General features: G+C 35.6%; 2 protein-coding genes and 1 long non-coding RNA gene across 6 annotated transcripts in view; 1 reads left to right on the forward strand and 2 right to left on the reverse strand.

Annotated features, from left to right (window-relative positions):
* Positions 1–531: 531 nt before the first annotated feature.
* Positions 532–5,943, reverse strand: LOC137245198 (uncharacterized). Of its 3 annotated transcripts, XR_010951268.1 has the most exons (6): positions 5,569–5,943; positions 5,006–5,178; positions 4,737–4,933; positions 2,257–2,437; positions 1,863–2,186; positions 532–1,792 (listed from the first exon to the last, which is right to left on the reverse strand). It is a non-coding gene; the product is annotated as an uncharacterized lncRNA (long non-coding RNA). The 3 variants fall into 3 exon arrangements; XR_010951267.1 differs by having other exon boundaries at positions 4,737–4,929; positions 5,006–5,943; XR_010951266.1 differs by having other exon boundaries at positions 5,006–5,942.
* A 1,734-nt stretch (positions 5,944–7,677) lies between these two features.
* On the forward strand, positions 7,678–19,335 carry Mob4 (MOB kinase activator 4). Its single transcript, XM_067775494.1, has 5 exons — positions 7,678–7,769; positions 7,867–8,024; positions 8,198–8,361; positions 8,438–8,647; positions 9,366–19,335. The coding sequence occupies exons 2-5, from the start codon at positions 7,965–7,967 to the stop codon at positions 9,601–9,603; spliced, it is 672 nt and encodes a 223-aa protein (XP_067631595.1). The 5' UTR covers positions 7,678–7,769; positions 7,867–7,964; the 3' UTR covers positions 9,604–19,335.
* A 3,961-nt stretch (positions 19,336–23,296) lies between these two features.
* The window catches only part of Rpp25 (ribonuclease P protein subunit Rpp25), a 175,932-nt gene continuing 174,425 nt past the window's right edge, over positions 23,297–24,803 (reverse strand). For both annotated transcript variants that reach the window (XM_067775518.1, XM_067775517.1), the window contains one exon: positions 23,297–23,851. In XM_067775518.1, coding sequence (XP_067631619.1) covers positions 23,374–23,851 — 478 coding nt within the window. In that variant the 3' untranslated portion in view covers positions 23,297–23,373. The remainder of the gene's footprint in view (positions 23,852–24,803) is intronic.

Genomic DNA, 24,803 nt, shown 5'->3' on the forward strand with positions numbered 1-24,803 from the left:
ATCTAGCGAGTTATAGCAGTATTATTTTGAATAGTAGAGTTTCATTTGAGCTGTCAATCAGTTTGGTTATTAAGTAAGCTATTCGTTGCAAAGTACAAGTGTTAAGGCTCCATTACTGATACTTAGCATAGACTTGACTTGGCTTGCGAACTGTCACTTACAGTTCTGTTGAATGAACATTGCATCCCTACAAGACAGGTACCCGTTCCCTATTCGATTACTTAATCGTCACCAATAACTTGTTCACCAATTATCGTCTTAATGACTTTTACATTGCTGTCGTGAAAAAGGTAACGCATGCGCTCTCTCAAAATAGTGTACGTGTGACTCACTCTCTCGCTCTTACCTATTGTGTTTTCGACATTCCTTCTCGCTCGATGTTATTTACATTTTTAAGTTACTTCATCAGTTATGTTTTCGTTATCGCTAACCAAAACATATACAACAACAACAACACGGGTAACTGACCTATCGGTTACCCGTATCGGTTACCTTCTGTCAATTCGCTTTTTATATGAATGAAACGCGTCCTTTTTGTTTAAATAATATTTAATTCATAAATAATGCATGTTTAAAATAATTTTTACATTTAAAATCATGTCCTATTATTCTAGTAATATTTACATATTTGCATTTTTATATTCATAAACTATATAAATACACTATTCATGCGGTGGTGGTGTTGCTCATTATCAGTTTACAGAGTCATATTAGTTTGGTAGGTATAGTAAGATCAGACGTAGCGGAATATACGCAGCATGTCAGGAGCATCACCACAATCCAAATAAGCACTGTAATTCATTTCGTCATTATAAATAACTTGTAGATGCCACATAGGTGTAACCATACTCTGAGGATATTTCCGTTCAGATCTTGTAGTGTACAACGAGCAAACTTTTCATAAACATGCACACGTAAACTTGTATTTGTTCTAAATTCTTCACCACATTCGAAAAAAGATGTTCTTTTATCCATTGTTTTCTCATGTTCCTGTGTTTGCGTAGGTACCATTGTGATGCAAGTTCTTGATTACAATATGGACAAACAGTTAATTCTAGACTTTTCGTTGTTACATCAATTGTTTCAGCGTGTTGTGCATGTATACTAAAATTCATACTTGAATGTGCTTTAGTCCCAATGGCATAATTTACATTTTAAATACTGACTATTGGGCATATGAGAAATCTCATGGTCCAATAATTTGTTGAAGCTTGGTGTAGCTGTATGAAAATCCCACAATTTTTAAATTGTAAATGTTCTAGCTTCTCTAGACGATGCATAAAGTAGAATGGCGTTGGCTATCTTCACCTGGTATATATTGATATTCGGGCGAATAAACAAATGGACCACTTATAATTGCACACCTCAAATGCATTCGCATACATATGTTGCATATGTGAAACATATAACGATGTACCAGTGGCTTTTTATGCAGCTGACGCTGGATGAAGCATTGGATTTTGTGTTGCAAAGTTGGCAACATATGTTGCTGTTGATGGATGCGCATATTGCGAATATGTTGGTGGTTCACTTGTCATTAATTGATTAGAAGTTTCAACTTGTTGCGATTCTTGTTGTTGCTGCTGGCTGCTGATGTGGTGTTAACGTCTGTTGTACAAAATTTATTGTTGGTGTTGTTATGGTGCTGGAAAGCCTTCCGATATTGAAAGTCGTTGATTAGTGTAATCTCCACGTAGTGAACTACTCCCACGGCTGCGTCCCCGGTAACTATTACATTTGAAGGCCCTTAAGTTACAGGCATAGTTGACATCGCTTACATAACCGGTTGACTCTAAAGTAAAAACCAAAACAAAATATTAGAATCAGTGTTAATGAATAACATGTTTAAAGTAAGCTCTTACAACAACGTGATTGGCGGCTACATCCTGGAGTGCAGGATAGTGGTTCACTAGTCATTAATTGGTTAGAAGTTTCAACTTGTTGCGATTCTTGTTGTTGCTGCTGGCTGATGATGTGGTGTTAACGTTTGTTGTACAATTTATTCGGGTGATTGCACATATTGTTGGTGTGTTATGGTGCTGGAAAACCTTCCGATATTGAAAGTCCTTGATTAGTGTAATCCCCACGTAGTGAACCACTCCTGTGACCGCGTCCGCGGTAACTATTACATCTGAAGGCGCTTAAGTTACAGGCATAGCTGACATCGCTTATATAACAGGTTGACTCTAAAGTAAAAACCAAAACAAAATATTAGAATCAGTGTTTATGAATAACATATTTAAAATAAGCTCTTACAACAACGTGATCGGTGGCTACATCCCCGTGAAAGTAGTGTGGTGTTCCTCCTTGTATAAACGTAGATACTGGATGTGCTCAACCGTGTAGTTTTCTTCTAATTTGAGCAAATGTATGTTCTTACAGCCACAGCTGGAATATTTGGGATATTTCTATCCTCACATCGTCAAAATCAAATTACCTAGAATGAAAAAGAAACTCATATCAGTAAGAATAGATTAAAAGTTTTTAATATAAGCAGAAAAGTGTTCCATAAATAGGGCTCCACACATAGCTCTTTTCCAAAGGCACAAGAGAAATTTCAGATAACTAGAATCAGGACCTGGTAAAGTAACTTCAAAGGCGATTTAGTCGCCACTACTTCGTATGCGCATTTCTCTGCGCTCCCTTTCGGCATGCATCATCAATTTCGTCATTACTATAAAGGCCATCTTGCTCACAGCAATCCAACAATCTATGTGTCCGCAAATTCGTGGAACTAAATTCCTAATGGAAGGTTCCTCTCCAAAAACTCTGTTTACAGACAGTCCTTCGCCGTGAAAACGAGGACAGTGAAATATTACATGTTCTGCGCTTTCCAATTCGGACGGACAGCTTGGACAGAAAGGATCCTCCTCTATCCCACGCTTATTTAGACATTCCTTGAAGCCACCGTGCCCGCTCAATATCTGTGTGAGATGGTAATTTAGTTTGCCGTGTTTTCGCTCGTACCATTCCGCTATATTCCGGACTAGCATGAAGGTCTAGTGCTCTTTTCTCGAATCTTCCCACCGTTCTCGCCACCTAACTATTGTTCGTGACCTTGCGCTTTTCTTAGCATCTTCAGATGGTCGGCTGAATCCAATGGCATACAGATCGGCCATTTCACCTGAAAGTAGATCTACTGGGATTTTCCTGGATAAAACATGGATCGCGTCGTCGGAACAGCACATGCTATTCGTATAGCAGTAATGCGGTAGGCTGCTAGTATATCTTTTTGGTGGACCATTTTAGATCTGTGCCATACTGGTGCTGCATATAATATTATAGAGCTGGTTACGTTGGATAATAGCTGACGGGTAGCTTCGCTTGGGCCGCCGATGTTGGGCATTATTCGCGTTAGGGTTCCACTAACTCTAGAAACTTTGTCCCACACCGCCCTGAAGTGCTCCCTAAAAGTTAGTTTTGAGTCAATGATTACTCCTAGATATTTCAAGGAGGGCTTTGAATTTATTTGATAATCTCCTATGGTTAGGACCAACTCATCCACAGTCCGCTTTGAGCTCATCAGAACCACTTCTGTCTTATTGCTAGCCATCTCCAGCCCCGTGTTCGTCAACCACTCCTTTATTCCTCCCACGGCGTCATTACATAATGCTTGGAGCAGATCAAGTTTCTTGGCCACTGCTACTACGACAATATCATCTGCATAGCCGACAATTTCCGTGCCTCCGGGAAGGTCGATTTCTAGCACCCCGCCATACATCGCATTCCAAAGAGTTGGACCTAGAACAGATCCCTGAGGGGCATTTACTAGCAGAAGGGAGGGAAAAGAGAGAACACTGGCGCAATATGCCAGGCCTGAGTCAATCTAAGTTACTGTTAGGGGGTTACAGCACAACTCGATATAGGGCATTAATAGGCCTCTCAAAAAGATTACCTAAGAACCCCAACGTCTATTCTTACAAGACACTGTAGACTGAACAGTCACATGCAAAAGCTGGGTATAGTATCGAACAACACATACAGATGTGATAGATCAGCAGACGGTGGACCATATCCTTCTAGATTACGGCGCAATTTCAAGACGTAGGGCTAAGTTTATGGGCTCACCATGGCCAGAGCATTCCCACATTTAATCCCTCAAGCAAAGAACACTGCTGGGGTTCATCAAGGAAGTCGGCCAGGATGAGGTGCTGTGAAGGAGATGTGCAAGTCACTGTGCAATCCTCAATAAATGATCTATCTATCTACGTTCCGGTAACAAGCACCATTGTGGTACTAGCCCCACCATCTCGGGAACTATTGATATGACTACATTAAACCTTCTAGGGATTGAATATTAATAATGCCGGCAATGCGAAAGTCTGCTAAAATGTACCATTCTCAATGGAATGCTCGATATATAATTTTCCACGTTTTAAAACAGTGATGAAAAGAGCAAAATTTACAATAATTTTAACTGGATGTGGGTAGTAAGGTGTTGATGTCCTCTCTTAACGCAATGTAATGACAACTGCGATGCAGGGAAAATGACAAAAATCTTGCAAATCTACTGATTATAATTAATTTTTCCTCCCCTTCTATGCAGTTCTATGCATACATACATATGTATTTTTCTCTCCAAACGCTAATTAAAAAAATTAATTGGTTTTCACATCAACTTCGAACTCTGTCGTATTTGCATTCTTCAGTTGATTATCAACAAAAGCATGACAAATTATCACTAAAAAATTCATACATTTTGCTTATATATTTAATATGGTAGCCAATTCACTTACCCTTTCTGGTGCGATGATTCCTGGACAATCGGGCCTGACTAGACGCGATTTTTTTCATGTTATGGCACACCTTTGGTGATGCAAAAAATCAAAGACATTTCTGCTTCTAATGCTACTACGATAGCAGAAGCAGCTCCCGGTGCCGCAACATAAATAACAGTTGCATGCCGATCAGTTGCCTTTTTTGCTCCAGCTACCTATTCAGTTTTAATTCACATTACATTATCTACTATTGCAATTTTTAATCACTACAAATCAATATAAATTACCGAAGCAAATACTGGAAAACCAAGATGCGTAGTTCCACCCTTTTTTAGGGAAACACATCCAACCAGTTTGGTACCGTATTCCAAAGCATGTTGTTGTAAAGTACCTTGTTTTTGTAGATTTCCTCTGATTTTGGCATATTCTGAGCTGAATCGCAACCCGGCGGAGATGCTATCTATTAGAATAATATAACATTTTTTTTATTATTTTTTAAATGCACATACGTATGAATGAAAATCAGAAAGTAAATAATGTTGTTGTAGCGATAAGGACACTCCCCGTTATCGACTTTGTTGGTCCTTTGCCGGATGCAGATCGGGTACGTTCCGGGAACCATTAAGGTACTAGCCCGACCATATCGGGAGCGATTTAGTTGACATAAAACCTTGTAGGCCATCCCGTCGATTCTATACAACTTAATATGGTAAAGATTTAAAAGACGGTGCACCACCCAATTTTTATCAAAAATTATCAAACGTGGAATCAAAAGGCGCGCCTCGAGCTCCGTTTTTATTATTATTTTATATTTTTAAATTAGGTGGTGTACCGTCTTGTAAAACGCTACCCTTAATATTATTTTGGGCGCAGGCCGCCAACGCAAAAAGATGGTCTCTGCAGCAATATCTTTAATTTCCGTCACATGTCACAACTCAAATTAACTTAATGTTATTTTGGGCGAAGGTCGCCAACGCAAAAACGTGTTCTCTGCAACAACATTTTTAATTTCCGTCACATGTCACAACTAAAAGCACAAGATATTTTTCGTTGTAAACAATTTATATTTTTTTGCGTTTCAATGTTTTCCGGAATAATTAATGAACTGTCATTTCGATGACAGCATGAAACGTCGATGTGTTAGTGGAGAGCGAAAAAAGCTTTGAATGTGTTGGTGAACTGGTTACCTCCGTCTTGTAGGGATATTACTGATTACTCAAAACTTAACTTGACTTAGAAGTCTGTTGAATTTTGATTTTCTATGTAAGTTCTAAGTGACGTTTACATTTTGAGATGCCATTTGTTTGTTTCCATTTCATTTTGACATTTTGTCATACAAATTGACATTTATTTAAAAATAAATTTCAACGCTGATTATGATGCCAGATTTTATGCGCCAAGTGGAGTATAATCGTGGCTAAGTTGCCAAGTTTACGCCAAGTCAAGTCAAGTCTATGCTAAGTATCAGTAACGGGGGCTTTACTGTGAAGTACTTGAATAAAGGCCATTTTGTATTATTACATATTGGAGTTATTTATTCAACAGTTTAGCGATACGAACTTAGCAGAGGGTTGCAAATAAGAGGATTTGCAGCAAATTCGTTACAATATCATATCATATATATTATTTCTAATTGCTGTTTTTATGTACGGGTCCCTTTTTAGCTCTTATTTGGAATACAAATCTATAAATAAAGTTTTGGCTGTAAAGATGGAGATTCGATCTATTAGCGAACTTTGGGCAATTTTGGTCGTAGTGCTTTTGTTTAGCTCTATTTTATTAAAATAATTTGTTAAAAATAAACGATTGTGAGCACGCAAAGAAATCTATATGTACTATGGTACTATTTGCACTGCATTACCGGCAGTTGCTACTATACGCTAGATGGCAGCGCAAGCTGCAAGTTTTAATTGATTGGTAGAACATATCTCTGTTGATATTTGATAAGACTTTGATAACGTTTTACAAGACGGTGCACCACCTAATTTTTATCAAAGGTGGTATCAAAAGACGCGTCTCGACCTCCGTTTTAAGAATCCGAAAGCGGAAATCAAAATTTTTATTTCTGTCGAAAGTTATTCACAAAAAGCCGCAAAATGGCCTCGAGAGGTCCGAAATATGGGTCCGATCCATAGATTTTTTGCATAGAACCTCTCAGCGTTGGCGGGTGTTGGTGGGTGGGTCCGACACCGGTTTGGGAATCAAAACTAAATGCTCATAGAACACCTTTCTGCATTAGTGTGTGTGTGTGTAACAAATCTGGCAAAGAACGACCACCACATGAAAATTTGAACCGATTTTTTGCTTATATCTTTTGGCATATACAAAAATTTAAACGTTCGCTTTCGGATTCTAAAAACGGAGGTCAAGATGCGACTTTTGATACCACCTTTGATAAAAATTAGGTGGTGTACCGTCTTGAAAACGTTACAAAGAATTTTATATTGGTTGCGCAAAATGCGCACGGGTTGGGCCCGGATGTACATTTTTTTTAATTGAAGACAAGTGTATTGCCGTCTTTCAGTGAGTTTTACAGCTCCGGCTCACGCTCAATTCTCACGGCAATGCTCAGGATCATTGAGAGACTTGAGAAGCATATGTCGTGAAATTTTCGCACACGTGAAATGTTATAGGCAGATGTCGCCGCTGTTTTTCATTTAACTCATACGGCGAAAGGCTAAGCGGCGACATCTATTTTTGAAAAAGTAGGTATATTAAAGGCCGCGTTGCCAACCTAAAAAGAAGTAATTAACAAATTATCTGGCTCACAAATCCAGACTTCTATCTGGATTTATCTGGCTCAAATCGTTGTTGTTGCAAAAATATTTATCTGGCTCAGGATTTTGCCACCGGATGATAGCTTTTATATTTAATTCAAGGGAAATTTTATAGTCAAATGTACTCGGTTCATTTACTTTTACTACAGCTAAATACAACCCTGCACTGCCTATAGCATAGTCAACAACTCTGCACCAGGAATGAAAGTTGTCAAAAATTTTCACAAAACGAAGAACCAGTGGAAAGAAAAGTGCGAGAAACTACAGAATTTTGGTATTGTAGACCGATTTTTTATTACCAAATTCCATTGCAAAATTATTTGGTCTAAAAATTAAACCAACTTGTTGTATTTATAACAAAAAAATTATAGAAACCGTGACAAAAAGTTGCTTAAAACGCCCAACACAGGGACTAGTAGCGTAAAAGTCGCTTGATCACTCTTTCATAAAGGGAAGAGTCAAAAGAAACATGAAGATGGCGGACAGCACGACGATTCTGCGAAGAAACAGACCAGGAACAAAAGCGAAGGTGAGTAATATTGAAAGTGGAGTGGAGTTTCCAGTGCCATGGCAATGTGGGTTTCTAGTTTTTTAAAATTAACACCGCTTTTATAGATGTTTATATGCGTGTATGAGTTTCATTTGTGGGCGCAGCATATGGTGTCATGTTTTATTCAACTTTTTTTTTTCTCGTGTTAAAAGGATTTCTGCCGCTGGGCTGATGAGCCGCTGGAGGAAATGGATAGCACCTTGGCAGTGCAGCAATACATTCAACAATTGATTAAGCGCGATCCATCAAATGTTGAATTAATTCTGACAATGCCTGAAGCTCAAGATGAAGGTGTCTGGAAATATGAGCATTTAAGGTAAACTTCGCATAGTTGTTTATTAGATGTGTTCGTAATTGATAATTCTTGATGTTTTTTTATTTCTCGCATATAGACAGTTTTGTATGGAGTTAAACGACTTGGCTGTTCGTCTACAAAAGCAATGCTCACCTACAACATGCACACAAATGACAGCCACCGATCAGTGGATATTTTTGTGTGCTGCACATAAAACCCCAAAAGAATGTCCCGCCATTGATTATACGCGTCACACACTGGACGGTGCTGCATGTCTCTTGAATAGCAATAAATACTTTCCAAGCAGGTAAAATAAAAATTAATGAGTATAATTTTACGTAAAAGTAATACGTTGCACCATAAACTTGTGTAGATGGAGAGTATTTATGTTTAACTCTTGTACTTCAAAATAAATTGTAAACTCCAGTTTTTGGCGGCTCAACGTGAATTATAAGGAATACACAATATTCGTATACGAGGACATAGTATAATCGAGTTATATATCATTCACATTGCGCCATAAGCTAGAGTTTACGGGGTATTTTCTTGTTTGCCGGAAGGCCCCAAAAACCCTTAAACTAAGACTCTTGCCATGTAAAATAATACATACATACATATGCACATAGGACATTTCGTTGTTGCATTAACAGTGACCTGAAATGGCTTTTTGCTATATCCCGTAATTTTGCACCTCTTACGATTTAAAAAAAAAAAATTGACAAGCCCTATCAAACGGCAGTCCGTTACAGTAAGCTACTTACTTTGAATTAGATATGCTGTAGGGCATGTTGTTATATTAACAGTGACAATCAAGCACTCTTTGACATATCGTGTATTTTTGTATCTTCATTAGTTTGAAAAAATGTTTGACAAATATACCAGTAAAAATGCCAAGTGGTCAAACTATTCAAGCTTATCAAAAATCTGCCACGGTTATAAGCGCAGATCTCACGATTTGGTCAATTTGATGCTCGATGTGGCTTATGATTTTAATTTACTCGTATCACTTTCCATTATTTCGACAGGGTTTCAATCAAAGAGTCATCGGTGACCAAGCTGGGTTCAGTTTGTCGTCGTGTTTACAGAATATTTTCTCATGCGTATTTTCATCACCGGCGGATATTTGACGAATTCGAGGCTGAAACTTATTTATGTCATCGCTTTACACATTTTGTTACAAAATACAATCTCATGTCCAAGGAGAATCTTATTGTGCCAATCAATGAAGAAGAGAATACAACGCCTGGCGAAAGTGAGGCTTAAGAACGTGAACACCATTCATACATTCTATTCAAAATGTGGCAAATTGTGTGAAAGTGAATGTAACATACATACATACAATATACAAAAGAAGCATCTAGTGTCTATACATCCGTATATAAAAATGAAGAGCGAAATCTAAGGAAGCACATTATAAAAAAAATCATAACACAGCAACAAACAACAATAATAATTAGAAAAAAAAAACAAATCATTAAACATTATAATCACTTTAAAAATCATATATGAATTATTGATTGAAAAGAAAATTCATTAAATAATAATGTATTAAGAACAAGAAAGAAAAAAACCTACATAAGGATTGAAAGTTATTTTTCTTTGCAAAATCATTAGAGTGAAAAACTAAAGAAGCTTGTGTGCAAACTGAACAAAAAAAAAAAAACAACCAACCAACAATGCGTTAATACATATGCATGTGTATATATATATTTTCCATGGTTTGGCAAATAATACATACAAACAAAATTAAAATCATAAAAACCCGAAATAACATATATTTATGAATAAATACTTAGGTATATAAAGTGGCAGGCAGCTCAATTGATAAACAATTACTTTGGTTCAGCAATAAGGCGTTAACTTACATCTATCTGCATACATACTCACAAGCCCCGCATACACAAAACTAATTTATGCTTTAGTCAATTAAATTGAGTTTGTTGTGCCACTTGCAGACATAATTAACATTGTAGTAGCATTGGCACTGCTTAATTTAGCTTATGCTAAATTTATGTTTATATGTATGTAATTCGTGGCATTCATTTAGTATTGAGCTTAGCGCTATTTTGTAGCTTATTTCGTAATAACCTTTCGCAAGATAATATTTTTGTGCACTATGTATTAATTATTTTCGTGTATGGAAGGGGTATGCGTATTGGGGTGGGTCGATTTTTATGGACGAAAGTTAACCGATATCGCGCCATCGATTTTTCTAGGATTTGGGCTCAGGAAAAAAAAGTTGCACTACGCATACCCAAAAAATTTATTTTCGAGCCTGCGCAATTGCATTTTTTTGACTATTTTTACTTTGATTTTTAAGGTTTTTTTCATGACCTAGTAAAAAATGTTCATATTTATTCCCTGTCCGACCCAAAAATGTCCGCTAAAAACGTCGATTATAATATAAATATATTTTTTTTTTTTTTCAAAAAACTGTAATCAGCACGTTTTTAGTGGACATTTTTGGGTCGGATAGGGTATACATGAAAACTACAATCAAATGAAAATTGTTTAGTAGGTCATGAAAAAAACCTTAAAAATCTGAGTCGAAAAAAGTAAAAAAAAAAATTAATATCGCAGGCTCCAAAATTATTTTTTTTTTGGTACGCGTAGTGGAACTTTTTTTCCTGAGCCCAAATCCTATCGAAAAATCGTTGGCGCAATATCGGTTAATAAATCGACCCAGTCTAATGCGCATATATTAAAAAATAAATACATGGTGCGATTTACCGCGGAGATTTAGGCCGATCTTCTCTTCCGATTCCCGTCGTGCTTTTTAATTTTTACCTGCAAATTGGCGGGACGGGGCCTACATGTTTCATGCCGATTCCGAGCGGCAGAAATACACACGTAGGTGCGAGCCCGCGTAGAAAATTTTTTTTTATTGAAATAACTTTTCTAAATTGTTGATGTTGCTTTACCCGGGACTTGAACCAAGGACCTTCGGTGTGGTTGGCGGAACACGCTTCCACCACACCACGGCGGCCATTAAATCTATAGACCGAATGGAGACTAAAATTTTTTGTTGAATATTAATTTAAAAAGAAAGCAAGGGCCAAATCCTAACATCCGTTATCACATAACTCGTCACGCAAAAACATGCTTTTCGGACTACAACATCGTGATCGTATAACTTGTTTTCTATTCAGCATGATAATATACCCGAACGAGTAATTTGAACGTAATCGCTGAAGTGATTATTTTTTTGTTTTGTTTTTTTTTACAACCAGTTCAATGTTTTTATATTTGTTATTACTTTAAAATATGTTCGAATGTACTTTTGATCCTAAAAGGAGCGATTAAATTCAATTTAAGTTATACGACTGAGGTATAACAATAATTTTTCTTCGTACTGTATTCGATCGGTGATCGTATGTTACGATTCAGCTCCAGCTTTCTAACGAGTAAATAATAGGGTCAGTTCAAACCGTTTTCATGTAACAAAATGAAAGAAAGTTTATATGAAATTATATATTTTTTATGAATAAAACAAGAAACCATAGTATCTTGATTGGAAAAAATTACGAATATTAAAAAAAAAAAATTAGCAATGCTAAAATTTCTACGGCACACAGTGGAGTATTTTGAAGGAATCCGATAAAAAAAAAATGCCAATTTAAAAAACATATAGAGCTAGAACAGTTTATCCCTACTAATTTTATTTATCAAATTTTGCTACTTACTTAGTTTTGAATAGTAAACTTATGATTTCTTTTAAAACTGTTTTTAAAATTGCACAAGTTTTTAACGTTAAAATTTAGCACGAAGTGACAGTGTTAAACATACCTGAACCCGGAACTGAGATTCACTCAACTCTAAGATCTCCAACACTCCGACTTTTAGATATTTTTAAATGATTTGATTGAGATTCATTTATTCTTTTGAAAACAATCATATATATTATTTCTAATTGATGTTTTTATGTACGGGTCCCATTTTCGCTCTTATTTGGAATGGAGATTCGGGCTATTAGCGAACTTTGGGCAATTTTGGTCGTAGTGCTTTTTTTTTTTAATGGACGTTGTGGCAGCGCGCTGCTCTCAAGTGGCCCAATGAAACCAGGCTAATCCTGTTCCCGCGACCGATTTATATATATACATAATAACTTTTAATAACTTTTTTTTTTGCCGAGTCTTTGATGGGCAGCGATTTGTCAAGCGTCACGATCTGAGACTGCTCAGCTACAGCAGAGATTTCATCAGACAAGCGTAATACTTAAAGAGAACAGAAGCAAACGTATTATACATTAATTATTAAGAGGCGTGAGAACAATCTTTTTTATAGAAAAAAGGGAGTCCGAGCTATCAAATGTGTTTGAGTGAGAGTTATAATCTTGGCATAAACGCCGAAAAGGTTCATTTTGTTCGAAATTCGTTCTACATTGTTTCAGCAGAAGCGGTTTGAAGTATCTCGATGTCCGAGAGGGAACGCAAAAGTTCACTTCATTCAGAAGGAATGGGCTCGAAATTGATCCATTTAAAAGTTTTGTCATAAATATTACACCAGGTATTTCCCTTCGACTAGCAAGAGTTGGAAGATTGATAAGCTTTAATCGATTAGTATAAGGTGGAAGATTAGCTAGCTATATTTTATTAAAATATTTGTGAAAAATAAACGATTGTGAGCAAACAAAGAAATCTATTTGTACTATGGCACTATTGTGAGTATTTGCACTGCTTTACCGGCAATTGCTCTCATACGCCAGATGGTAGCGCAAACTGTAAGTTTTAATTGATTGATAGAACAGCTGATTTCTGTTGATATAGGAAAAGAGACTTTAGATTAGTTGCGCAAGGTGCGCACGGGTACGGCTCGTAACAATTATTTGATTTTTAAACGAATTTCTTCAAAATATCCATCTGTACGGCATCGATTTGATAAATAACGTGTAAAAAATCGATTGATTATGCTGGGCATAATAAAATCCATGTATAAGTCTGTATGTATATTTGTATGTACAATTCACTGAGATCAAACCCAATGCACATAAAATAGGTCGTCAAACAATTCGTTCACAAAATAGTTAAACATGCCCATCACTCACCCCATTTTAATATTCTCATTTATTAAACATAGTACATACATAGATAAGGGTGTTTCGATTTTAAATCTACCAACGGTTGATATCGACTAATAAACCCTTTTTCAAAGCCAACAATTTTTGGATACTAAGTTGGTGTGGCAAAGAAAAATGTTTATTAACACCTGCCAGTGAAATCTAGCAGCTTGCATGATTAATGTTTCTTTTATTGTTATTAAAAAAAAGTGAATTAGTTATGTAAGGAAAATTTTGTAAACCACTTTCGAACACATTTTCGATAAAACTTCGAAAAGTTTTGAATTTTCATGACAATTTCTAGTTTTTTATTTAAAACCTAAATATGCAGTTTTGTAGTTGAATTCATTTTAGTATGACAAAGTACAAGTTACATATATAAAGAATGAAACAAAAAAATATATATATATTGTGACGAATATTAGCAACAATAAGGGATACTATCATCTCTAAGCCGATACTAAGCAGTCACTTGTATTTACATAAACAAATCAATCATTATGTATACACATATGTACATACAAGCAGCGGAGAGATACTCACAAAAGTATGCAATCATCAGCAAAGTAGTTCTCACATATACACATGCATATATCTGAGACACTCACAAAACTATGCAATCATAGGTGGAAATATTATTCACATATACACGCGCATATGGCTATGCGAGAGGCTATAAACGTGCATCTGTAGTTTATAGCAAGTAAGTTTATAGCTGGTAACTAAGTAGTAAATTCTAAAAGAAGATACGCCTAGAAGTATGCGAACGCGGCAGCAGAGAGTATATGAGGAGCGAAAGCTGAGTAAGCAGCAATCAGTTTGATTTAAGCATGCTATCAGTTGCGAAGTATTAGTGTTATTGTGAAGTATTTTCAAAGTAGTCTAATAAAGACCATTTTTGCATTATTGAATATTGGAGTTATTTATTCAACAGTTTAGCGATACGAACGGTAGTAGAAGGTGTAAAATAAGCGCAGTTTCCTAAATTCGTTACAATATATTAGAGCGGGTCAAATTTATGGTTGTTACAGCAGAAAGTCGTGAAAAACAACCACGAATGGAGAGCAAAAAAGATTTAAAAAAAATAATAACATAACATTATTTTTATTTTGAAAAAAAATACGTTAAAATGGCCAATTCTAAGTAAAAAAATAATTTTTAAATAAATTACATTAAAATTATAAAAATTGTGTTTTTTTGCTTATTACTTGAAAATATGGGGTTTTTTTGAAACCTTTTCTACTAAAACAAATTCGGAAAAAGAAAAACTGTCTGAATGAAAGTTGTTGGAAATGTTCTGAACTTTTTTTAGCTGTAAAAAAAAATTTTTTCATAAGAAATTTGTTAAAAATGATAATATAATAGTTAAAAGTTCATTCTAGGCTAATTTCTCATAATTTAAGCCTAATATCTCTACTAAAATTCAAAAACACTATAGATATTAATACTGATTCTGAAATGTACGTAAAATACCTTTAAAGTAAGCCCAGTATGATATTTTTCCTATAATTCTATCAGAAGCTATGAAGATTTTTTGGCCAAACCCCACATTCATATGGCAAAATATTTATTTTGCAAACGGCGGTGACTCGAAATCGGACTTAGAGCTATGTTGTCTTCAGCAATTTTTCTTAGAATCTGATGAAAAAAAGTTATCCATACAATTTGACCTGCTCTAATATATATATATATACATATATATAAACCACCCTTAGGAAAATATTGTCAAAAATCAAAGCTTCTTGTACCAAAGAGGATAAATACAATAAGAGCCGTCGCTCGTTATTTTGTGGCGAGTATCTTGCTGGAAATTGAAAAAATTGATGCCGAATGTTTTCTGAGAGGGACATTTTTAATTGCCTCGCATTTATCCATGCCTTGTAGGCCCCTTGTGCAACTGTGATTTTTGGAAAGAGAATTAAATAAATTAATTAAATACAGTCGAAAAATAAACACAAATACCCCACGAAATTGTATAGAAGACATTTATAAACATCTCGCCCAAAAAAAAAGTAGCGACTACCTCTCAGTATACATCGAGTAAATGCCAAAAAAATAACGAGTGACGGCTCTTATTGTATTTATCCTCTTTGCTTGTACTAGAATGAATTGACCTACAAAATTGCATGCCCAAAAATACTGCTTAACTTCTAAATAAAAATTTGGAAGTTTGTATGAGCTTAGAACATAGCTTTATCAATGCAAGTCTAAATATTTAATAATGTTTTCTAAAACTTCAGGAACTTTACATTTTTTTTTTGTACACGTTTTCAAAATTGTTTTACAAGGTTTTCGCTATTTATTGGCTTTTTTCAACTAACAGAAAAAAAATAAAAACTTACTGATAAAGTTATGGAATTTGTTTTTATTTCGACAAAACCTTGTTATTAAACAAAACTTTCGATCGAATGCCAACAAAATCTGAAGTGGTCGATGCCAATCATTGGTTAATTTTAAATAGAAGAACTTATACATATTTTTGTTTTACCTTGTAGTTGTTCTATACATATTTTTAAAAAGTAGTTGCGTATATTACTTTAAATAAAAAAAAGAAAACAAGAAAAACTCATGAAAATTTAATAAAACATTAGGTAAGAAAGCATTGTAATAATCAATCCAAAAATACATAAAGAGAGAATACACCAGCAACAAACACCTAAAAACAACAGATTTAGTAAGCAACAAATTCGTAAGAAAGGTATTTATATACTTAGTATCCAAGTTTTGAAGATTTACTAAGGAAGAAAAAATTATAAAAATAGAAAATAGGCAAAATGAAAACCATGAATCAATATATCTGTGGCAATTTGAAAAAACAACCTAATTCGAGTTAGAATAATGGCGATCAGGGCCGCCGAGAGAAAATCCGGGCCCGGGACAAAAAAAATACGGGCCGGCCCCCATATTAAAATGAACAAATTATCAAAATCAAAATTACCATCTTTTACATATTTATATGCATTTGTATATACTACATTTATATTTATGCGTATACATTAACCTGGGTCGATTTGTATGGACGAAAGTTAACCGATATCGCGCCATCGATTTTCCGATAGGATTTGGGCTCACGAAAAAAAGTTCCACTACGCATACCCAAATAAATAATTTTCGATCCTGCGACAAAAAATTGTGAAAATGTAAATTTTTCGACCAAAACACTCCCCAAAACCCAAAAAAAAATATATTTTTTTTTTCAAAAAACTGTTACCGCCAACGTTTTTACAACAGTTTTTTAAAAAAAAAAAAAAAATATTTTTTGCGTTGTTGAGTTGAACACGATCGATGGAGAACACTGAAGGAACGTTCAGCACTAGCTACCAGGGGTGGGATTATTCGAATAAAAATTATTCGAATAATAAACTCTTTTATTCGCCAGGTATTCGTAATTCGAATAATATAATATTTTATGTATGAGCATTTACACACATGTTTACTAATAAACAAAGTTCTATGATCAGTACAGTGGTAAACGACCCCGATATTTCTAGCTTAAGACTCAAGCACAACTTTGCTTACGTAAATATATGCAACTAAATAAATGAATATTCACCCCTATTCTGCATTTGGACTTGGATTGGAATTTTTTCGATTTGGCAAATTTGGTATTCTGTGTCCCAATCTCTTTCGATCCAACTTCGAATCGTTCGATTTTTTGTATTCTGCATTTCGATCGTAGTTCCGTTTTTGCAAATTTGTTGGCGGAAAAATATTTTCTTTTTATTTTTTTTATTAATTTATAACAGAATTTTAACAAAAATGTAAATAAAACTTGTTGAGAAACGTAAAAGGCTTGATGGTGATTGTTTTTTATATGTTTCCAACACAAGTGCAGTATGAGACGTTGGCTAATTTAATGGCAACAAAGCGGGATATGATGACTCCTGGCAAGCCAGCCTTCGCATAAAATTCTTGCTTCGCTTGTATTTTCTCCTCTTCACTTCGTTCAAATGTTATCCACTGAGGGCATAATTTTGGTTGCATTACATCCAGAAACGTAGACAGTGACTTTGACACTGTTGACTCTCCCATTCCTACATTATAATCCGCCCCTATTCCATACTGGTAACTGCCTTCTGCAAAAAATCTCAAAGCAGCTACTACAATATTAACGCCAGATGTCGATGCCGAAGTCCATGGACGAATTTGCCCCGCAAAAGTATCTAACACATACTTCACAGCATCCTTATTAAGTCGAAAGTTTTTTTTTAAACCTAAATAAGAAAATAAGTCATTAAACTTTACCGCTTTTAAGTTCAATTTCTTACAATTCGGCACTCATCTCAAATGGATTACACAAATCTCGCAATATTTGCCTTTCCATTTTCGTATGCGTTGCTTTCCAACTCCACAAATAATGCCGCGGCTATTGATTCCATTATAATAGACAGCTATAATTTGTGTCTGTTCGTTGGGTCCAGTTATATGCCAAAGCAAGCTGCCAGAGTAGAGGAAGGTGAAGCGAAAACGTAAACAATCCTTGCGGAAAGAATAAATAAATCTTCATAAAGTATTTTAGGCCAGTGCAACGAAATTAGCATCCATAAAATTCAGAAAATGTCAACTATATTCGTGCAGGAATCCTTTTTAACAAAACTTGGTGGCCACGGCAGGGAATTGTCCAAAAGAACGACAAAAACACACTTACAATTATATATATTCTATTGCTTTTTTTTTGTACAAAATGGCGTGGATAATAAAATATAAACGTTTCCAGTTTACAAATTTTCTTTAATTTATTTTGTTCCAATGTTCACACATTCCGTACAAACAGCTGATTTCGAAAAATTATTTGCTCTTCCTCTTCTCGTTACGATTCCGTCGTAATGCAGAATACCGAACTTCGATTAAAGCGGAGCGTAGAACGGGAACGTAATCGAAATGCAGAATAGGGGTGATTAACAAAGCAATCCCAAACAAACAAAAATATATATATGCACGTATGCATCTATACACACATAAATATATGTACGTATACATACATGTGCAGGCTCATATGTAAAAGCGATGAGCGCAAGATAAACAGATTTTTTTTTATTTTACTAATAGTACTATTCGAGTAATAAGGAAAATAATTCGAATAAATGAAAGCGATAAACGAATAAAAAATTCGAATAAATATTATTCGAATTATTTGAAACGAATAAATTTATTCGTTTATTCGAATAACGTATATTCGAAAATAATCCCACCACTACTAGCTACTGTAACAGGTATGGTGCAAAAAATACGTAGAGCAACACAAATGTGAGGAAAAATTGTAGCTAGATATAGAGCACAGATAGCATTCAACAATTTAAATGGTGACAGATTTTCGTTAAAATTTGCTGAGTAAATGTGCTTCAAGTGGATCATTTCATCTCCTAAACTCTCGGAAACGTCTGAATTGTATTTGCTGACAAACTGAAAGGCATTTTCTCGTATTGAAACCTCATCCGTTAAGAGATTTATAAAATTTGTTGAAATTTAAAATGATTGCTATCTACGAAAGGTGATTAAAGGTGTGGTTTGTTTATTTTCTGTAAGCAAAAAGCTTGGATAGCATTTTGAGATTCCCGGGCCCCTCCAAATCCCGGCCCGGGGTAAATGACCTCGCCCCCCCCCCCCCCCCCCCCCCCCCCTCTCTCTCGACGGGCTTGATGGCGATACATAGACCTATATCTGAAAAGCTAGCCGCAATTCACCATTATAACATCCTATATTTTATAGCAGCCATTTGGCTCTAGGGCTATGAGTAAGTAACGCAAGGAGATCTGTAAAAGATTTCTGTTATGAAGTCAGAATATCACTTTTATCCTAACTCGAATAAGGTTGTTTTTTTTTCAAATTGCCACAGATATATAAATTGGAATGTAAAACAGAATGAATAAACAATAAAACAAAAAAAACTGTAATGAGCATAAACAATGAAATAAACAGAAAATACCAACATCAACAAATTTTTAATTTAGTACATACAAAGCTGACTTGGAAGTCAAGTTGAGAACAAACAATTAAAGGTGTCTAAGTTCGGGTGTAACCGAATTTTATATAGTCAGCGTGAGCTTCAATTGCACATTTCATTTCAGATAAATTACTTTTCTACATTACCGCCCGTTTGAAAAAAAAAATTGCTCCCCATTTCCTCTTACAATAAAACTTGATAAGTGAAATATATTGGTTCAAAACTATTTTTTGCTAAGTTATAGTTTATTATTCTAGTCTACGACCCTTTTAAAAATCTTTTATATAAAAGTGGGCGTGGTCTTTAACCGATCCCGTCCATTTTTTCTACAAATATTTCCGGCTATAGGGAAAATCTGTGTACCCAATTTTATTACGATCCGTTCATTTTTCTTCGAGTTATGGCTCCCGAAACATAGAAAATTGCTTAGTCATAAAAAGGACGGTGCCACACCCATTTTCAAAAATTTTAGTGTTTAGTGCAAAGCACGCTGAGTATAAAAAAATTTGCTTGAAGCTCTATTAATTTCAGCAAGATTTGAGAAGAAATCGTGCAATGTTTGCTGGGTTACGGCTTTTGGCAGTAAATGGGATCATGCAGGGAGGGACCTTATTCTGTAACTCGATACAAAAGAAATTTCTATCGGAATAAAATCGTATGTAATTTGACAGTTTCTGAATCCAATTCCATTCAAAACGAAGTACAGAATAAGGTTTCAGCTCTGAAAAAGTAAAAAAAAAAAAACACCTTAAAAGAAAACAATGAACCATTCACGACTTTGCTCGAAAACAGCACGCATGAGCCTGGCCATCTTTGAAACATAGGAAATAGTACAACAAGAAGTGTAAAAAATGCCATCGATTGGAGTGTAAAAAATGCATCTTGCCGCTTTATACATATGTATAAGGCAACTCTTCTTTGACGCCTACTTTTGCTGTATACTTTTTGCTTTGCAAAGTATACTTTTTTTTTTGAAGTACATAGGCGATTAAAAAACGTATCAGCAAAAATCATTTGCAAATTTTATTAGTTAAAAAAGCTCTCTAATATCAATGTTTAAAAAAAGCTTTAAGGACATGTATAACGAAAACTATTAGGCAATTAGTCTCCTATTTGCCTTATGTGGTATGCCTTTATTCAAATTTTATATTGGAAACCATGGGAACAACTCAAATCTTAATATTGTACATGAATACGACAGTTTTGTGAATTGCCCATTCTAGAAAAATTAATTCGAGAAGTTTTTAAAAAATTTTAAATTTTTTTCTAAAACGGCTTCGAAATTGGTTTATATAATCTTCAATATCATGTGCTGAGTACAATATCACCTGCCGTTTCGAAAACGCTCTATCTCAGAAATTGTTTGAATAACACCCTATTTTAGAATTTGTTTCAAAATCAAACTATCTCAGAGTTGGGTTGAAGAACGCCCAACCTCAGAGTTTGTTTTAAAAACGATCTATCTTATTTTGAATTTAATACATTTTGACATTGGGTGCGACGTTTATGAAACAAATTTTGAGTTAGGGCGTTCTTCAATATAATTCTAAGAAAGGGTGTTTTGAAGCAAATTATGAAATCGGGTGTTTTTGAAAAATATTTGTAGATAAAGCATTTTCATACTGGCAGTCTTCGATATGCAATTCATTAAATTTTTTTTTAAATACAGAAAAAAAGGGATACAATTTGTAAATCCTTTTTGGGGCCATTTATTTTTTATTTTTAGACCCGACTTGTGCCCGTTCTCTGTGGGCAAACATTGACCTTATAATGTAACCTAGCAGTGGGAGCAATTTCTCACTCAGTATAAATATGCCTTATAGTCTCGCGTGTAGGAAATATCTAGTCAGAATAAGGAAACACCAGGCAGAAAGACGTGATTGCGAGGACCTTCATACTGATAAAAATAATGCCGGAAGAATCTAACAATACGTTCCGCCATCCTCCTATGGCAAAGTTTAAAGACATACGGGAAACGCTTATTAACCACAGATGTGCCCAAACAAGGGGGTTAAGAGTTGTTTGAACGCAAGCATCAATTTTGCTAAATATGAATGGGAGGAGCGACGCACTCAGATTGTGGAAAATATTCCCGAAATTGTGATTAAACAGAGTAGTAGTCCTAAATGTATAACAAATAAAACCTCAAAAAAATTTTTTAATACTCCAGAAATTTTTAGTAGATGGCCTCGATCGAAATAAACCCGAAATATTTCTCAAATAGTGGCAAATTTAATACAGAGAACAATTCCGAATGCTTCCTGTATAGCCCCGAAATTGTACCGAAATAATCCCAAAATACTCCTTCTATGACCCGAAAATGTACCAGTTGTGTCAATATTCCGGTAAAATATTTCGGTTGTTATACCGAAATAATTAAGGAAATAATACCGAAAACCGTCTCGGAAAATCTTAAAGTTGTCTCGAAAGTTTTCAGAAAATAATCCCATATAGTCTAAAAATAGGTTCAAAATAAAGCCGAACACAAACCCGAAATGGTCCCAAAGTAATTGAAAATTATCTAAAAATGGCTTTGAAATAGTTTCTAAACCTTCCTGAAAAATTCCAGAATTTTATAACGAATTTTAGCAGTTATCCCAGGAAAATCCAACACACCCAAATTTGTGAATTGTCGAGAATTATAGCATTCTCGATAAAAAGGGGACTTTGCTCCTGTTCTCGATATCGAGAAAAGGTTAGAATTCTAATCGAATTCTCATGGTTCTAATTGGTTTCTAATGTAAATTTTAAATTGAGTCGAAATTAAATTAAATTATGCAAAATCAATTCAATTTTCATTGATTTGTTATTTCAAATATGTATTTTTAATGGGTTATGAGATTTTATACCGAGGCGAAGTCGGTACCAGGTGTTGTTATCCCAACAGCTGATTGCTTCTTCTTGATTATTTTACATATCAAGGGGAATCCATACCAGATGGTGGCAAAGCGAATTCAACCAATTCGCCGTGCAGAAGAATGTCAAGTCAAAAGAAAATTTTAATTGATTTCGATTAACTGACATATTAAATTACAAGGCGCTGTATGGAAAATAATCAAGATGTTGGGATAACAACACCTGGTACTGAATTCGCCTTGTTTCCATACTTGTCTTGTACTTTAATGTGTCAGTTAATCGGGCACTATCATTGTTTACTATATGGTTTGGCAGCTTAAATTGAGGAATAGAGTGGAAAGCACTCGAATTCAGTGAAAGACACTCCAATGGAGTGGAATGAAGAATAGTAGGAAGAGCAAAGTTGCATTGGATTAATATAACTTCTATCAGCGGCCACCGTGGTGTGATGGTAGCGTGCTCCGCCTATCACGCCGTATGCCCTGGGTTCAACTCCCGGGCAAAGCAACATCAAAATTTTAGAAATACGATTTTTCAATTAGAAGAAAATTTTTCTAAGCGGGGTCGCCCCTCGGCAGTGTCTGGCAAGCGCTCCGATTGTATTTCTGCCATGAAAAGCTCTCAGTGAAAACTCATCTGCCTTGCAGATGCCGTTCGGAGTCGGCATAAAACATGTAGGTCCCGTCCGGCCAATTTGTAGGGAAAAATCAAGAGGAGCACGACGCAAATTGGAAGAGAAGCTCGGCCTTAGATCTCTTCGGAGGTTATCGCGCCTTACATTTATTTATTTTTTTTTTAACTTCTATCATTGTATCAATATTAAAGATAAATTTAGAAAAAATAATTAAGTACTTGGGTATAAGCAAGCATTTTCTTTCAATTACTGCAATTAAGGTGTCCTAGATGCTATATACTCCAAAATTATAACATTTTATGTCTGTTTAAAAGTTTAACTTCAATTTCCCTAAGATTTCCGTAATATGGGCATTAGTGATGTTTGTGTGTGTGTGCAAATTTTGAGCGATCAGCTGTTAGTTGTGCTACTTGGTAAAGTTTACGAAATGGAATGGATCAAGGAGCCGACAAAATGAAATAAAAAATTTATTATATGAAAAACAAACATTTATTTTTAAGTAGTAATTATATATGTATGTACATATGTATTAAAAAACAGTATTTACGATTCCATGCCATTTGGGTTATTCGTAGTCGACGAAGCTGGCGTTCCCTCCACATGAACGACTTGTGGAGACCGTGGCTGTTGTTGCTTTTGTTTAGGTTTCGTACGTCGATGTCTCTGTGATTGTTGCTGACCATCTTGACGAACATCATTATCCGGCTGAGAGGGGTCTTGTAATTGTCCTTCCTTTTGTTGTTGTTCTGAATCATTTCTACTTTGTCCTTGCCGCTGTTCACCTCGATTCCTATTAGCGTGCTTTTTAAAATTCTGTGGCCGCACACGTTGTTCGCCAGTAGACACAACTTTTTCCTCCTCCTGTCGTTCACCTTGTTGACGCGGTTGTTTGTGTTGCTGATATCGTGGCCGGTGTGATTGACCGTCGGAATTTGCACCAGGCCTGCGTTGTTGTTTCTTTTGTTGACTATCACCGCTCAATCCTCTCCAGAACTCAGTGGTTGTGTTAGGCTTTTGTACACTGTGATAGAAAATGTATACGAACGGCAGAGTGAAATATTTCTAAGTTCAAGAAAGTAGGAGATTGAGGCATACTTGGGAAGATATATTCGTATAATTTACAAAAAGACCTAAAAATTAAGAAGTCACACCCCTTTACTTTGTGTGATTTCTTGAAGGCCTCGACCCCAGGAGTCGCTAAGCGCTTAAATGTAAGGTTCGCCAGAATGGTCGGGGGAAGTTCACTTGGATGTCCGTACCACACAAGGCAAGACGTGAGCTATAGCTACTTAGAGAATCTATTGTTTCGAATAAGACCGATATTGACCATGGATATAGTCTCCGGAGAAACAAGTGAACTGAGACCGAAATATATTTGTCTACTTCTGGCCAAAGCCGGACGGTAAAGCACAAAGTAACTAGTGTACTCCACCTTAACGTCTTTCATGCAGCTGCATCGGGAAGAGGTATTTCACTATGTTACGGCTCAGTTATAGCCATACCGGCTTAAATATCAGCCTGCCAGATCCGTCCGGGATACTACTATGACCAGGGGGCCAGAAGATCTTAATCTTAAAACGGTTCGATGCAATCGCAAGCGAGGCCAGTCACTCTCTATTACACCTCAGTTGAACAAAAGGCTTTAACGACCGGAAAGCAGCGCCCATACGCCAGATGTATGCTCCGCACCACATCCGATACCAATGTAGTAGGCAATACTATTTTTGTTCTTACCATTTTACCATAGAGTAGATTCGGCTTTACTTCCCTTCCCCAAATCTTGAGATTGATAACTGGGGCACTCTTAGCGCTGTCCTCCAATTTTGGGCTCCTGGACAGTTTACAGTTCAATAAGATAGGCCCTAGAAAACGTCTACTATTTGCCAAGAGGAAGGAGTTATTTTATAACAACATTCCGGTACGTAATTGAGATTTTCTGTTTGGTGGTCCAAAAGATTATTATAACATTATGG

Source organism: Eurosta solidaginis, chromosome 3 (genome assembly GCF_040869045.1).
Source record: "Eurosta solidaginis isolate ZX-2024a chromosome 3, ASM4086904v1, whole genome shotgun sequence".
Lineage (NCBI taxonomy): Eukaryota > Metazoa > Arthropoda > Insecta > Diptera > Tephritidae > Eurosta > Eurosta solidaginis.

Bases quoted from the DNA above. Each gene is read 5' to 3' on its own strand.
- Mob4 (XM_067775494.1), top strand. From the start codon at position 7,965: ATGAAGATGGCGGACAGCACGACGATTCTGCGAAGAAACAGACCAGGA. The intron at 8,362-8,437 runs GTAAACTTCGCA...TCTCGCATATAG, and splicing joins TGGAAATATGAGCATTTAAG to ACAGTTTTGTATGGAGTTAA. The intron at 8,648-9,365 runs GTAAAATAAAAA...TTATTTCGACAG, and splicing joins AATAAATACTTTCCAAGCAG to GGTTTCAATCAAAGAGTCAT.